Genomic DNA, 17,372 nt, shown 5'->3' on the forward strand with positions numbered 1-17,372 from the left:
AGATTTCTAAGAAGTACTTTACATTTATCCACTCCTTTCAAATTAACATTTGGCCCATTACGAAAACCTTCCTGTCCTCCTCTCCCAAGCCACCTCAGAGGAATTCTGAAACAAAGGCTGCAACTACACAGAGAGGACCAAGAAGTGCGCCATCACCCACCCAGCAGGGCACCCTGTTCTCTAGGTCCTCCATACAGGGGCAAAACCCTGGGGTCCTCCCCCACCTGCCTCAGCTTCTCCAACAGGCAAGCCTCCTGCAGGTAGACTACTCCAACAGCCCACTCCATAGATCGACCCTGTAAGCTACAAGTCCCGTTCTGCCCCCAAACCCTCCTAACCCCCACAAACCTCAGACGATCTCTGAAACAGGCCGCAACTACACAGAGAGGATCAAGAGATGAACTCTGATGCACAGGCTGTGAATGCACAGAGAGGAGCAAGAGAGCAGGCCAAGAGAGAGGGCCAAGAAAGCGGCTAAGGGAGACATCAGCAGCTCCCTTAGACACAGACAGTGACAGTACAGAGCAGACCAAGAACAGTTCCCAAAGACACAGAAAACAACTGCAAGGACTGGACCTGAAGGTAAAAACACTCTTGCACCATCCGGAGGACGGCACCAGTGCAAGAATACATACAACAACCTGAAAAGCAACATGGCGACACCAGAACCCAGTGGTCACATAACAGGAAGACTTGATCATCCTAACCCAGAAGAAGCAGAAGAAAACAATTTTAAATGTAATTTTATGAGGATGATGGAGACCTTTAAAAAGAAAATGAAAAATTCCCTTAAATGGAGGAAAAGATAAACAATATACTTTAAGAAATCAATAAATCTCTTAATGAAACCCAAGAAAACTAAGAAAAAACAATCAAACAGGTGAAGCAAACAGTTCAAACAGTTCAAGGTTTGAAGATTGAAATAGAGGCAATAAAGAAAACACAAACCTAGGAAATTCTGGAAACAGAAAATCTGGGCAAATGAACAGGAACTACTGATGCAAGCATAACCAACAGAGTACAAGAGATGGAAGACAGAATCTCGGGTGTTGAAAATACTAGAGAGGAAATGGATTCATCGGTCAAAGAAAATGCTAAATCCAACAAATTCTTAACACAAAACATCCAGGAAATCTGGGACACCATGAAAAGAATAATACAGATAAAAGGAGGAAAAACTCCAGGTGAAAAGGCACAAAAAACATACTCAACAAAATCATAAAAGAAAACTTTCCCAAACTAAGAAGGATATCCCTATGAAGGTACAAGAAGCTGACAGAACACCAAATAGAATGGAACAAAACAAAACAGAAAGGTCCCCTTACCATATAATAATTAAAACACAAACATACAGAATAAAGAAAGAAAATAAGAGCTGCAAAGGGAAAAAGTCAAGTAACATAAAAAGGCAGACCTACCAGAATTGCACCCGACTTCTCAAAGGGAATCATGAAAGCCAGAAGGCCCTGCAAAGATTGCTGTAGATACTAAGAGACTACAAAGGCAAGCCCAGAACTATACCCAGCAAAACTTCCAATCACCATTGATGGAGAAAAAATATTCCATGACAAAACCAGATTTAAACAATACCTATCCACAAATTTAGCCCTACAGAAAGTACTAGAAGGAAAACTCAAACCTGAGGAAGCTAACTGCAGCCACAAAAACATAGCCAACACAAAACCTTACACCATCAAAACCCAAAGAAGGAAAACATACAAACACTACCACTGAAAAATAATGGAAATTAACAATCACTGGTCATTAATATCTCTTAACATCAATGAACTCAATTCACCTATAAAAAGACACAGGCTAAAATAAAGGATATGAAAACAGGATCCATCCTTCTGCTACATACAAGAAACACATCTCAAACTCAAAGACAGACACTACCTCAGAGTAAAGGGTTGGAAAAAGACTTTAATCAAATGGACCTAAGAAAGAAGCAGGTGTAGCTATCCTAATATCTAACAAAGTAGACTTCAAACTAAAATCAATCAGAAGTGATGGAGAAGGGCGCTTTATACGCACAACAGGAACAATCCATCAAGATAAAGTCTCAATCCTCAATATCTACGCCCCAAATACAAGGGCACCCACATATGTAAAAGAAACTTTATTAAGCTTAAATCGCACATCAAAACACAGACACTAATAGAAGGAGACTTCAAAATCCTTCAAAATCCCATTTTCCCCAATGGACAGGTCAACTAGACAGAAACTTGACAAAGAAATAAGAGAACAGATGTCATGACTCAAATGGATTTAACATCTACAGAACATTCCACCCAGACACAAAAGAATACCCCTTCTTCTTAGCACTTCATGGAACCTTCTCTAAAATTGACCACATACTCGGTAACAAAGCAAACCTCAACAGATACAAAAAAATAGGAATAACCCCCTGTATCTTATCGGATCACCACAGTTTAAAGTTAGAATTTAACAACAACACTACTCTCAGAAAGCCTACAAACTCGTGGAAATTGAACAGTGAACTATTGAACCACCCCTGGATCAAGAATAAAATAAAAAAAGAAATTAAAGACTTGCTAGAATTCAATGAAAATGAAGGCACAGCGTACCCAAACCTATGAAAGCAGAGCTAAGAGGGAATTCATAGCACTCAGTGCCTAAACAAAGAAAGTGGAGAAATCTCACACTAGTGACTTAACAGCACACCTGAAAGCTCTAGAACAGAAAGAAGCAGACTCACTCAGGAGGAATAGACAACAGGAAATAATCAAATTGAGGACTAAAATCACTAAAATAGAAACAAAGAAAACAATACAAAGAATCAATGAAACAGCTGGTTCTTTGAGAAAATCAAAAAGATAGACAAACTAATCAAACTTATTCAAACTAATCAAAGGCAGAGAAAAAACATCCAAATTAACACAATCAGAAATGAAAGGGGAACATAACAACAGACAATGAGGAAATCCAGAGAATCATTAGGCCATACTACAAAAACCTGTACTCCACAAAAATTGGAAAATGTAAAAGAAATGGGCAATTTTCTGGATTGGTATCACATACCAAAATTAAATCAAGACCAGGTGAACAATTTAAATAGAGCTATAACCTTCAAGGAAATAGAAGTAGTCATCAAAAAAAACCCAAAAAACCCAACCAAAAAAAGCCCACAGGGTCAATGGTTTCAGTGCAGAATTCCACCAGAACTTCAAAGAAGATCTAATACCTATACTCCTCAAAGTGTTTCACACAATAGAAATAGAAGGAACATTGCCAAACTCTTTTTATGAGACTACAGTTACCCTGACACTGAAACCACACAAATATTCAACTAAGAAAGAGAATTATAGACCAATCTCCCTCATGAACATTGATGCAAAAATACTCAATAAAATACTGATAAACTGAATCCAAGAATGCATCAAAAAAAATAATCCACCATGATCAAGTCAGCTTCATCCCGGAGATGCAGGGATGGTTCAACATATGAAAATCTATCAATGTAATTCACCATATAAATAAACTAAAAAAAATGATCATCTCATTACATTCTGAAAAGGCATTCAACAAAACCCAGCACCCCTTCATGATACAACATATTTAAACATAATAAAAGCAATATACAACAAGCCGACAGCCACCATCAAATTAAATGCAGAGAAACTCAAAGCAATTCCACTAAAATCGGGAATAAGACAAGGTTGTCTACTCTCTCCATATCAATTCAACATAGTTCTTGAAGTTTTGGCTACAGCAATAAGACAACAAAAGGAGATTAAGTGGATACAAATTGGAAATGAAGAAGTCAAACTTTCGCTATTTGCAGATGATATGTTAGTATACGTAAGTGTTCCCCAAAACTCTATCAGGGAACTCCTACAGCTGATAAATACCTTCAGTAATGTGGCAGGATACAAGATCAACTCAAAAAAATCAGTAGTCCTCCTATACACAAATGATAAAGAAACTGAGAAAGAAATCAGAGAAACATCACCCTTCACAAAACCACAAATAACATAAAATATCTTGGGGTAACACTAACCAAATAAGTGAAAGACCTGCTCAATAAGAACTTTAAGTTTTTGAAGAAAAAAATTGAAGAAGACACCATGTAGGCAGAGGTCGCTCATTCGTTCCCAGCTTACCAGACCATTAAATAATCACTCAGAAACTATATTATTTAAATCACTGCTAGGCCAATTACTTAAGCGTATTGCTAGCTAGTTCTTATATCTTAAGTTAACTCATTTCTATTATTTTATATTTTACACGAGGTTCATGGTTTACTGGCATGTATGTTTCTTCTAGGGGGCCACATGGCTTCTCACTGACTCCATGTTCTTTCTCACAGCATTTAGTTTAGGTTTTCTGCTTAGCTCTACTCTACCCTATCACAGGCCAAAGCACCTTCCGTATTCATTAACCAATAAAAGCAACATATATACAGAAGGACCTCCCATATCAATGATAGAAAATAGAAAGATCTCTCATGTTTTTGGATAGGTAGGGTCAACATAATAAAAATGGCAATCCTACCAAAAGTAATCTATACATTCAATGCAATCCCCATCAAAATCCCAACACAATTCTTCACAGACCTTGAAAGAACAATATTCAACTTCATATGGAAAAACAAAAAATCCAGGATAGCCAAAACAATCCTGTACAATAAAGGAACTTCCAGAGGTATCACCATCCCTGACATCAAGCTCTATTACAGAGCTACAGTAATAAAAACAGCTTGGTATTGGCATAAAAATAGACAGGTTGACCAATGGAATCGAATTGAAGACTTGGATATTAATCTGCACACCTATGAACACCTGATTTTTGACAAAGAAGCTAAAATTATAAAACAGAAAAAAGAAAGCATCTTCAACAAATGGTGCTAGCATAACTGGATGTCAGCATGTAGAAGAATGAAAGTAGATCCACATCTATCCCCAGGCACAAAACTTGAGTCCAAATGGACTAAAGACCTCAATATAAATCCAACCACACTAAACCTGATAGACAATAAAGAGGAAAGTAACTTTCAATGCATGGGCAAAGGAGATCACTTCCTAAATATAACTCCAGTAGCACAGACACTGAGAACAACAATAAATAAATGGGACCTCCTGAAATTGAGAAGCTTCTGTAAAGCAAAGGACACCATCAGTAAGACAAAAAGGCAGCCTACTGAATTGGAAAAGACCTTCACCAACCCCATATTAGATAGAGGACTGATCTCCAAAATCTATAAAGAACTCAAGAAACTAGACATCAAAATATCAAATAAAACAATTGAAAAATGAGTGCAGATCTAAACATAGAATTCTCAACAAAAGAATTTCAAATGGCTGAAAGACACTTAAAGAAATGTTCAACATCCTTAGCCATCAGGGAAATGCAAATCAAAATGACTCTGAGATTCCATCTTTTAACTGTCAGAATGGCTAAGAACAAAAACACCAATGATAGCTTATGCTGGAGAGGATGTGGAGTATGGGGAACAGGCCTCCATTGTTGGTGGGAATGCAAACTTGTACAACCACTCTGGAAATCAGTATGGCAGTTTCTCAGAAAATTGGGATCAACCTACAGAAAGACCCAGAAATACCACTCTTGGGCATATACACAAAGGATGCTCAACCATACTACAAGGACATTTGTTCAACTATGGTTATAGCAGCATTATTTGTAATAGCTAGAACCTGGAAATAACCTAGATAACCCTCAACGAAAGAATGGATAAAGAAAATGTAGTACATTTACACAATGGAGCACTACTCAGAGTTAAAAAACAAAGACATCTTGAAATATGCATGCAAATGGATGGAACTAGGAAAAACCATCCTAAGTGAGGTAACCCAGACCCAGAAAGATAAACATGGTATGTAATCATTCATAGGTGGACACTAGCTGTAAAGCAAATGATAATGAGCCTGTAGTTCACGACCCTAGAGAAGCTAAGCAACAAAGTGAACCCTAGGAGAAACATATATAGATCCCCCTGAGAAGGGGAAAAACAGACAAGATCTCCTGACAAAATTGGGAGCATGGGAGTAGGGGGAGAAGGGATGGTGGAAGAGAAGATGAAGGGGAGAAGGGATGGAGGGAGAAGTGTTTGAAGAAATGGGCTAGTCAAGATGGGGAAAGGACAGAGATGGAGAACAAGAAAAAAGATACTTTGATTGGGGGAGCCATTATGGGGCTAGCAAGTAACCTGTCACTAGAGAAATTCCCAGGAATCCACAAGGATGACTCCAGCTAAGACCCTAAGTAATAACAGAGAGGATGCCCGAACTGGCCTTGTCCTGTAGTAGGATTGATGACTGTATTAAAATGTCACCATAGAACTGTCATCCAGAAACTGATGGACACAAGGACAGAGACCCACAGTGGAGCATTGGGCTGAGCTCCCAAAATTCAGTTGAAGAGTGGGAGGCATGAATATATGAGCAAAGAAGTGCAACTACTATCATTTCAGTTTGGCCTTCTGTCCTATGTTAATTCTCAAAAATAAGTGAATATGGGTTCACCTCAATAGCTTAACTTGAGGTCATCAGGAGATACACAAACTAGGTAAGAACAATGTTTTGGTCTCTTGGGGAACATTTTTTCCCTCAGATTTCCAAGTTTTCAACATTTCATATATTTTACAAAAAAATCTACCTAAAAAGGTTTTCAAAGAAGAGTACTGCTAGATTACTTTACTTAAAGTTTAACAGAGTTTAATGTTGTTAGACCTTATATTGAACCACAAATCTCATTTCTTGGTTTTCCTATACCCAGTGTTGTGACCTTGAGTCAGCTTTTCAAGGTATCTGCTCTAAATTCTCAATAAAGCAAAAAATAGCTACAACTTGAATAGCAGTCTCTACCATGATGAAAGTGTATATTATATTCTCAAGAGTTAAAATTAAAAATAATAAAATTTCAATGTTTTTTGAAAGGATAAAAAATATGAGCAAAGAAGTCAAGACCATGATAGGGACACACACTAAAACAGTTTACCTAAACTAATGGGAGCTCACCAAGCCCCGCAGGACAGGAAAGGAACCAGCATAGGACCAAACAAGACCCTTTGAATGTGGGTAACAGTTGTATGGCTGGGGGCAGACTGCAGGACCCCTGACAGTGGCACCAGGTTTGTCCCTGATGCTTGTACTGGCTATATGAAACCCATGTTCTTTGGATGGATACCTTGCTCAGCCTGGATATAGTGGGGAGGGCCTTGGTCCTTCCAAGGAGCAATGTGCCTTACCTTTGCTGGGGAGTGGGTGGGGATGGAGGAGAAAGTAGAGAAAATAGGAGGAGGGAAGGGAGTGGGAACTGAGATTAGTATGTAAAATGAATAAAGATTTTTTTATTTAAAAAAAAAAAGATGTCACAAGAAAAAAACATTACTAGCCCATCCCCATTTTGCCTTTGAGAAAAGATAGCTCATTTATATCTGAACAAAGAACTAAGTCAATCGTTCATGAACTTGTTCATGCACTCACTCATTTAACAAATACTAAGTACTGACTGCATGTACCATTCCAGGCACTGGAAAGAGCAATAATGAAATCAAAATAAAGTTCTATCCTCAGAGATCATTCTAGCTAGAAGAGAAAAAACAATAAAATACTTAAAAGCACAAAGCACTACTGAAAAAAATAAAGGGGAAGCACAAGACCAAGATCAGTCATTTATTTTGGATGCCTTTAGTTTAAAAATCCTTGTAGTCATTTAGGTAGAAATAACTAACCGCCAATCAGACACACAATTCCAAAGTACAAGGAAGACTCTCTGAACTAGAGACTGAATACTAAATAAAAGGTTATTAGAGATATACAGGAGAGCATTGTCAGAGGCAGGGGCATCTGGGAGAGTCCAAAGTGAACATGACCCTGACCCATGTGAGGAGACGGGGAGACCAAGAAAGAGGGGAAAAGACAATGTTTTAGTTAGGGTTTCTATTGCTATGAAGAGACACCATGACCATGGCAACTCTTATAAAGGAAAACATTTAATTAGGGTGGCTCACTCACAGTTTCAGAGGTTTAGTCCATTATCATCATGGCAAGGCATGGTAGTGTGCAGGCAAACATGTTTCCCAAGAGGGAGCTGAGAATTCTACATCTTGATCCAAAGACAACAGGAAATGAACTGAGATACTAGGCATGGCTTGAGCATATATGAAACCTCAAAGCCCACCTCCACAGAGACACACTTCCTCCAACAACATCACACCTACTGCAATAAGGCCACACCTCCTAATAGTGCTACTCCCTTTGGGGGCCATTTTCTTGCAAACCACCACAGAGGGGAACTGGGTACAGCAGGCAGGTGGCCCAAAAGAGAAAGTAAAAGAAAAAGCCAGGTAATATAATATAATCCAAAACAGTTGGATTATGTAGGAAAGGGCAGTTGGAGGTATGTCAACCTAGCTCCTGGGATGGAGAATTTAGCGTAGAAAGTGAGGTATGCAAGTCAGAATGGCCCTGTAACAGGTAGGGACTGAGGATGCTGGGAGAATCTGGTGGTTAGATCTGCTTTCATGTGTTCCACAGCACCTCAGTCATTTGTCCTGGGTGTGAAAGCTGACAGCATATTTATGTCATCCAAAGGCACAAAGCAAGGAGAGAAGAGACCAGGTCTGCAAATGTGGCTATACAAACTGGAAAGTTCTATGGGATCTGAGATAAAAATGTAGCCAATGAGTCAGGAATGATGGTTTAAGCATACAAACCTGCCTTCAGGAGGGTGAGGCATGAGGACAATGATCTGAGCCAGCCTGGACTAAAATACAGCAAGACACCTCAACAAACAAACACACAAACAAATAAACAAAAACTAATACACACACGTGGTAGAAGAACAATAGAAAAAGCAGAGGGTACCATGTCCTGAAAGCCAAAAGAAGAGCATTTCCAACAAGGAGGTGCACACACTCCCCTGTCCCAAGTACAGCTGAGAGGAAGGCAAATCTGGGGAGTACTCAGGTGCTGACAGGGAAGCTGTCTGATTTGTGGAGGTGGTAGGAACAAAAGTGACTAGGAGGGCACTACAAACAGCCAGTATGGATTTCTCCTGGAGTCCTGCCATGCAGGAAAGAAAAGACACATACAGAGAGACATGCTGTCAGGTTATTTAAGAAAGAAAAACTGTCTAAAACATGCCTTATGTTGATGGGGAAAGAAAACTGGAAGAAGAAACTGTTGACAGAGGAGGGGAAGAAGCAAAAGGCAGGGAAATTGAAGCTGGTAAAAGACAGACAGCCAAACAGATGATTTGGGATTCTACTCTGTATGTTATGAATACGTTTTATTGCCATTGGTTATTAAAGAAGCTCTTTCAGCCAATGCCTTAGTCGAGTAAAGCCAGGCAGGAAATCCAAACAGAGATATAGAGAGAAAGTAGAGTCAGGGAGACTCTGCATCGCTGCCAAAAGAGAAGGGCACCAGCCACCAGCCAGAACCTTACTGGCAGGCCACACCCTTGTGGCAATACACAGATTAATAGGAATGGGTTAATTTGAGATGGAACTGCTAGCTAGAAATATGCCTAAACTATTGGCCAAACAGTGTTGTAATTAATATAGTTTCTGTGTGATTATTCAGGTCTGAGCAGTCAGGAAACGAAAGAGCAGTCTCTACCTATAGACAGAGACAGGAGAAGAAAAAAATGAAGGCAGAAAGACTTTAATGTTGTCATTTAGGAAAAAGTAAAGAGACGTGAAAATCCCATGAACTATTCTAAGGAATGCAAACAGTCTGGCACGACTAAGAACAGCATGCGTAGAAAGAGTTGGGCTGTATGGCTGGGCAGACAGGAGAGGAACACAACTACCTTCTCTGCTAACACAGAACAAGACATGATGGAATTCCAGCATTGTCCGCAACACCTCCAGAAAAGCAAACAAACCCGACAGACTGCAGTTTCGCCTATTTTCCTTGGTTTGTAGAAGACAGAAAACATCCAAATAACCCACTGCCACTTGTTTTAAAGAATAACCAACTCTTTTAGAGCCAACTGTTTCCATATTATGTACAAATCTATGACTATCAAAATACCCAATATTTAAAATGTGTCAGGGAAAACTGAACAACTGAAATGTTTTCCAAAACAATAGAGCCCAAATATGGATGCACTAGTTGTAGATTTGTTTTATATGTGAAATATATGCACTTGTAGCTACAAATATAAGCTGCCTTTGTTTTAAAAGGACATCACTGTAAGCAAATGCAAAGATAATAATAATACTGGTACATACAACTTACAGTTTCTTTTATAGCTATGAACCTTAAAGTTCGGCATGACATCAGAAAAAAATGTACCAATATTTAAGCACTGCAATACCCACTCTGTCCATCCTCCTTGTAGCAGCCTGGTTTACCAGGAAGAAGAACACTGTACTCCATGCATAAGTGCTGGTGTGAGCTCCTAAGCAAAGCACTAACATTTCTATAACTGAGAGCCTTCAATTACAAAATGTTAAAAATCTTATGGCTTCCAGGTTTTCTTGTGAGGCACTACATCTGAGAGCTTTACAAAACACAACACATTACAACTTGCTTAAGACTTAAGGGTCTTCAGGCCATCCACACACACCCCCAAATAGAGCACAGTCCACAGCTGACAGACAGAGTCTGACAGTCGGTTAGCACGGCCGCCGTCTCTTTATGACCTTACCTTGGAATGAGCAGGCCCGCTTTCACTCAGAAGCTTATACTGGGGTTGGATGCTATGGAAACGGGCTAACTCATTTACCAGACACATTGGAGTTTTCTCTTTGGGGTTTGCCATTTTATCGTGGAGAGAAGCTGCAAATAAAAAGGCTATAAAGTGTTTGTCAAGAATGACTTTTAAAAAGGGAAGAAAAACTAGCGTTGACTTTTTTAGACTAAAGTCAGACTGCTAAATTATTTTCATGAATTTGTATTTAAAACTTTATATCGTGTAATGTCTTCCATCACATGCAATAGAATGTAGAAAATCTTCAACAATAAACAAAGGTTTATTTTTTTCTTACCTAAGTTATTCTCTATGTACATATAATACCACCATAAAACTTAAAGATTATGAAATAGTTTTTAATATATTATTATAACTTTTCTTTTTCTCTCAAAAACCTTTTACCATCATCAGGTAAGTTTCTTGATTCTTATTACTACAAAAGTACATTTTGTCTGAACTCAAACTCACTATGTAGACAAGGATGCCCAGTGCTGGGAGCCTAGGCATGAGCACCACATCCAGTCTCACGTGTATGGTAGGTGAACCCTCTTCCAACTACGCAGCAGCCCTAGCCCAATATCTGTCTACCTTTGTCAAACAGTCAATGTTGTGTCAAAAAGAACAAAAAGAGGTAGGAAAATAAAATTAAATGCTACCCACCACTAAAACTGTTAACATTTTCTACATTTGTTTTGAACACTATTTTATAATTATAAACATTTTCTTTAAAAAAAATTACTAACAGTGCTTAATTTTCATAGGGTTCCTTTAATCTTCTCCAAAAATTACCAAAATGAATTTAGAATGTACTCTTCCAGGTGATTGTTAAATACATTTGCAAATATATCTGCAGTCATAAGAAAGTAGTCTCCATATATTTGGTTTTTCATTCAAGTTGACAGCATTATAATAAATATGTTTTTTTCAAATATTGTCTTCACTCTTTGGTATGTTGGAATTTTAACTGGCACGAATTTCCATGTTATGTTTTAACAAATATAGAATTTCCATGGTGCTACTGTAGTAAGATTCTATCCATCTACTGAGACATTCTGTAACTGCGTTCATCACTCTCAGAATGACTGCGCCAAATCCCCTTCCTATGCTGCAAACCTGAAGTGTGGAATACAGTCATATATCTTAACTTCATTTATAATTTGGTGTTTACCTAATGCCATCCCACTAGTGTCTAGACATTTTGTGTGTCCCTACGTCACTAGTAAAGCTAACCATTTTATGTTACAGTTACCATGAAAGGCCTCTGCTGGTTCTTATTGATTATATCCTAGAGCTATCAATCTTTTCCTATTATGGTTTGTGCTTGTTGTGTCCTCAGAAATTCTTTCCTAACCTTCAAGGTCATAGTCTTAAGCTCGTTAAACCTCTGCTCCTCCTGCCAAATGAAAGTGTGTAATCTATCCTGCTGCTAGGGGTGTGGCCTGCAGTCCTCACTTTGTGCAAGACTGAAGTGGGGACATCTCTTGAGCCCAGGACTTTAGAACCAGGCTGAGCAACATAGGGAGACCCTGTCAAGATAAAAATAATAAATACAAACAGAAGGACGAAAGAGGAGGAAAGGGTCTGCTTACCTCCTAAGACCCCATCAGGTTAAGATTTTAAAGGCATGCTATGGTTACTACAGTGCACATATTACTGCAGCTTTAGAATGTCTTCTCAGGTGAGAGTCAATTATTTTATCCTGTTTTCCTTTACCTCATCTACAGACACATTTAGCTTGTTTAGTTTTTATTTCATCTCCCATTTATCAAGGCCAAAAAATTTCAAGATCTAAGCATGAAACACGCAAGCACATCCTGTCTGCTGAAGCAGTAATAGTGCATGGAGAATACATAAGGAAAGAGGCCAACTGAGCAACCTCATCTACTAACTTAGATGAGGCTTACTGTACAAAACAAGACTCTTTCCGATCCGTAACGTTAGCGGGTACAATAAGATGGTATAATGCCTTATCGTGAATACTATGGTTAAAGATGGTTTCTTAAGAAAGCTACATAGATGGTCAGTAAAGCACAAGCAACGAGAAGAACCTAAGTAAACAAACTGTAGTACTGGCACAGCTAAGAACTGGCCAGAGTACGCCATTCTGAGTATCTGGCAAGAGAAAACAAAACAATCATTATTATCTTGGAAGAGTCAAAATAGATAAAAGTTCTGACGGGTTTGGGAAAACCCGCCTTCCGTGTAATTTACTGCGTATCAGGCAAAAGAAGCACTTTATAAAATGCATCTTCGGAGGGGTGGCAGTGGCACACGCCTTTAATCCCAGCACTCGGGAGGCAGAGGCAGGAGGATCTCTGTGAATTCGAGACCAGCCTGGTCTACAAGAGCTCGTTCCAGGACAAGCTCCAAAGTTACAGAGAAACCCTGTCTCAAAAAGCCAAGATAAAATAAAATAAAATGCATCTTCAGTGCAGCTCACTATAGAAAACTGGATGGTCTGATACTTTAAACAACTTCGATTCTTTGCTACCATAGCATGAAACATCCCAAGCATAAGAAACAGACCAGCTTACTGAGTATTTTTAAAAAGCAAAAGCAGGCAGCTATGGTGGTGCATGTCTAAAGTTCCAAAACTCAAGAGGTTATGGCAGGAGGATCCTGAGTTCACGACCCACCTGGACTATGTAAGCAAGACCCTGTCTCAAGTAAATAAATCAATGACAATAAAAAAGAGACCTAATGTTAAAATTAGAAAGCACTGTATGGTAAAATGTTGTCTAATCAAAAACAGCATTTACACTAAACATGCCATTCTCATTCTATTAATGCTATGAGTTATAATACAAAAATATTTTAAAACATACCTGTCATAATGTGAACCTTTCATAGATAAAAATGTTTAGCTGTATAATTTTTTTCTTTCATTTTTTTGGGGGGGTGGGGGGGTTGTTGTCTTGGTTTTTTTGTTTTGTTTTGTTTTTGTTTTTCAAGACAAGGTTTCTTTGTGTAGGTAGCCCTGGCTGTCTTGGAACTCACTCTGTAGACAAGGTTGGCAATGAACTCAAAGATCCACCTGCCTCTGCCTCCCAAGTGCTGGGATTAAAGGTGTGCATCACTATCACCTGATAATTTCTAAATATAATTTATATTTGTGCAAACCTTGTTTGGTAATAAAAACTTAATCAAACTCCTTTCCAGAAAGTACAAAGTAGCAACATGTAGTATAAACCTTTTAATTCATTTATTTTGACTTTGCCTTCATAAAATTAGTATGAGTCCAATAAAATATCTCAATGTATAACACGTTTGATGCAAGATTCTATTTGATAAAGCTTCATAACTAAAATCAAAATGCTTAAGGATGGTAGATTAGAAAAGAATTATAGCTAATGATTTCTTTCCCAGCTGTAAACAGTTTACCGTTTTTTGTTTAGGATAAGGTCTCAGTATGTAGGGCAGCCTATTCCGGAACTTGCTAAGTTTCTAACTGCCCCACTCCTGGCTCCCTAGTGCTGAGAAAACAGACATGTGCCTTTAATCAGAAATCTTACTAGTATTACCTACCTCACAGATCGCAGAGATAAAATGCTCATTTTGATAAAGTAGCTACAAAACTATAAAACAAAGTGCTCTCTAAAGAAGTTGAACTATAGGCTAGGCTGTAAGTCAGCAGTACAGCTTGCACGACAGGCATGAGTCCTGCTGGGTTCAATCCCTAGCAGTGGCAAACTGAGAAGATAGACATAATCTAATATAACATGATATGGAGCTATATATTTTCAAAAAAACTAAAGGTACTGTTAAGTCTGGAGCATAGCCCCAGGCCCTGGCATCCATCCCAGCCCCCTGGCCTGGGAATTGCATAGTCTGGACTCCAAATCCCAGCATGCCAGGTCCTGCCACTCCCACAGAGTATTTACATTTGGTTTGGTTTTGAGACAGTGTCTCACTATATAGCTATGGTGGGCCTGGAACTCACTACATACACCAGGATTGACTTGCCTCTCCCTCCCGAGTGCCGGCATACAAGTTGTGTACCACTACATCCCACTGTATTATGTTTTTAAAGAGGCTACTACTAATATATTTTGAAATGTGCTTCATGGGATTTGAGTGGCTAGATAACAGTCTCTTTTTAAGAAGATTAACAGCAACAGATTTCACAATATAAGATTGTCATTGGAGAGAGCCACTGATCCATTAACAGGTAAAAGCCTGGTTCAGGTATCAGCCACTCATACATCCATGACTTTGAGAAAGTAATAAATCTTACTTTCAATATAGTAAATCCACTAATCTGCTCATTCTCATTGGACGGTGGTACATAAGGAAGCATAAGACACTACTAACAGTAATTATATATTTATTACTAATAATTATAAATTAGTTGAAACATTTATTAAAACTATTGATAATAAATAGTTTTATAAAATTTTTCATGGATTTCTAAATGCAGGCATTCTAAATCAAAATGTTCTGTCAGGATTAACTGATTTTACACATACAAATATATTTCTTTAGTATCCTTTGATACTCATATCCTTGATACTCAATTACTATTTTCCCCTTGGGTCATTAGAATGCCTTAAATTTCCCTCCACTGAAAACTCCCCAACTATTATATAAATTATACTTACTTAGCTTCTCTTACCTACATAGGGAATATTCTAACTTAATTGATATGAAATTCATTTACATGTAACACAATAACTTGAATAAAATATTTATAAAGCATATGTATAATAAAATATTACAAGAAAAATATATATCAAAGAAGATATAAATATACTTTGTGTTCTAGATATACTACATTTTCACAACAATCCTAAGCTTCCTGAGTGCTGACTCCACAAACTACAACAGTAAAGTTTCCAAATTTAGGCAGACTGTCTCCACCGAGATGTCTGGTGAGAGAAACAGGAACTACAAAGGCAGCGCAGTGGGCACCGTGACAAGGCTGTTACAGGGGCTCCTGAGGCACAGGGGATGTGGAAAGACGGATTTTGAAAGACTAATTACATTAGTTAGAGAAAACAAGATCTCATCAAAGTCGGAAGACAAGAGAAAGTCAGCTGAAGCTTTTCAAAGAGACAAATGAAAGTATACAAAAGCCCAAACTTAGAGCTGGACATCTGTAATTGCAGCACTCGGGAAGAGGAGGTGAAGGACAAGTCCACATATAGACTGAGCTACACAGTGAGACCTGGCCTCCAAAAGCGAAAGAGCAAGAAAAACGGAGACACAGCTCAGTAGCAGAACCCTTACAAAGGGCCGCGTCTGGCACCAGTATATCAGACAAATCAAGTGAATCATGAGCAGAATGCAAAGGGATGGGGACTGGAGAGATGATGTGGTGGTTAAAAGCACTGGACCAGGGACCACGGTTCAATTCCCAGCACTCACCAGACGGCTCACAATTGGCTGTAAATTCAACCCCAAGGGGAATCTGATGTGGCCTCCGCTAGCATTGCACACATGTGCTACACAGGCAAAATGGCCATGCACATAAAATAAAAGGTTAAAAACATGTTTTAAGGACTGGGAGATCTGAAACAGGAGATGGAATTAAAGCCCACTAGAGCAGCAAGTGTCTCCTAAACGAGCACTCACAGCAGCAGATGCCGACAGCGTCATGCCCATCAGAGCTCGGCTGACGAAGCAGTCCACCTCCTCCTGTAACCGCAGCTTTTCCACCCCAGAGTCTCCTTCCAGACCCTGCTCTTCCTATTCTCTGCTATTGGAGGGAACCCATCATAGTGTGCAAGAAAGAAAAAACCTTTTAAAGGCAAAAATAAAAAATAAAATCATTTTTAAAATCCAAGAACAAAGTAAGTTGCCTCTCAGAGACTTGTTTTCTAGAGAAAACGTGGCTATCTGTCTAGAGTTTTGAGCATTTTAATGTTCAAAATGAGCCTAACATTTAAGGCTGTCCAAGCAAAAACCACTGATGGGCTACTCACGTACTAAACTTATTTATATCTCTTAAACATAAATTCCAGACGAATTAAAATGCTGCTTTTATAAGTCATGATGTCTCTTCACAGTAATAGAACAGCAACTAAGACAGGGCTGCCAACAGAAATTAATAGTATTTAGGGGTACACTGTTGATGAAAATGTCGATTGTACCTATCATTTAGAAAGCAGTAGCACAAAACGAATAGCATGGGAGACTTAAATAAGATGTATGGTGAGAATCTGAACAGCAAGAACCAGAAAGAAGCCAAGTATGCAAGTATGTTGCTGATCAACAACAACTTAACCAATTTGTTCTTTTATTGATCACATTTTTTGCGTTGTATTTTAGAAATTATTATCTAATTGGTCTCCACGTTTCTAGAAGTATTACATGTAAGTTCATAGCTATTTCAAGTTCTAGTGCCATCTGTCGTTCTATTTCCTCTAATGACTTTTGTCAATGAATGGCTTCATCTCTGAAAGACTTACTCTGTTCCATCAATTTGTTTACTTCTAAGGCAATACTATCTTCCTGCAGCTTTATAATAACTCTTGGTTCGTGGACAGTTCTTTTGCACTGTTGTTTTGGCTCTCTAAGTTATAGAATCTTTATGTGAATTTTTAATGTTTTTGTCCATTTTAACAATAAAGTATATAAGATTTGGAATATTACTATCTTGAGACCAATATTTAGTAAAAATCAAAATGCTAACAAAGTTGTCATACAATTCATGAAAATGATCTGTAATTCTGCCTGGTCGAACTTAT

At 38.4% G+C, this 17,372-nt stretch overlaps 1 protein-coding gene across 11 annotated transcripts in view; it reads right to left on the reverse strand.

Moving 5' to 3' along the window:
- Window positions 1–17,372, reverse strand: part of Stau2 (staufen double-stranded RNA binding protein 2) — a 332,068-nt gene that overhangs the window by 280,291 nt on the left and 34,405 nt on the right. For 4 of the 11 annotated variants that reach the window (XM_075971425.1, XM_075971423.1, XM_075971424.1 and 1 more), the window contains one exon: window positions 10,642–10,772. The exons of 5 other annotated variants lie outside the window; for them this stretch is intronic. In XM_075971425.1, the coding sequence (XP_075827540.1) occupies window positions 10,642–10,755 (114 nt within the window). In that variant the 5' untranslated portion in view covers window positions 10,756–10,772. Of the gene's footprint in view, window positions 1–10,641; window positions 10,788–17,372 lie in introns of all 11 variants that reach the window. 2 more of the 11 variants (XM_075971427.1, XM_075971426.1) reach the window with 1 other exon arrangement.

This window comes from Microtus pennsylvanicus, chromosome 5 (genome assembly GCF_037038515.1).
Source record: "Microtus pennsylvanicus isolate mMicPen1 chromosome 5, mMicPen1.hap1, whole genome shotgun sequence".
Taxonomy (NCBI): domain Eukaryota; kingdom Metazoa; phylum Chordata; class Mammalia; order Rodentia; family Cricetidae; genus Microtus; species Microtus pennsylvanicus.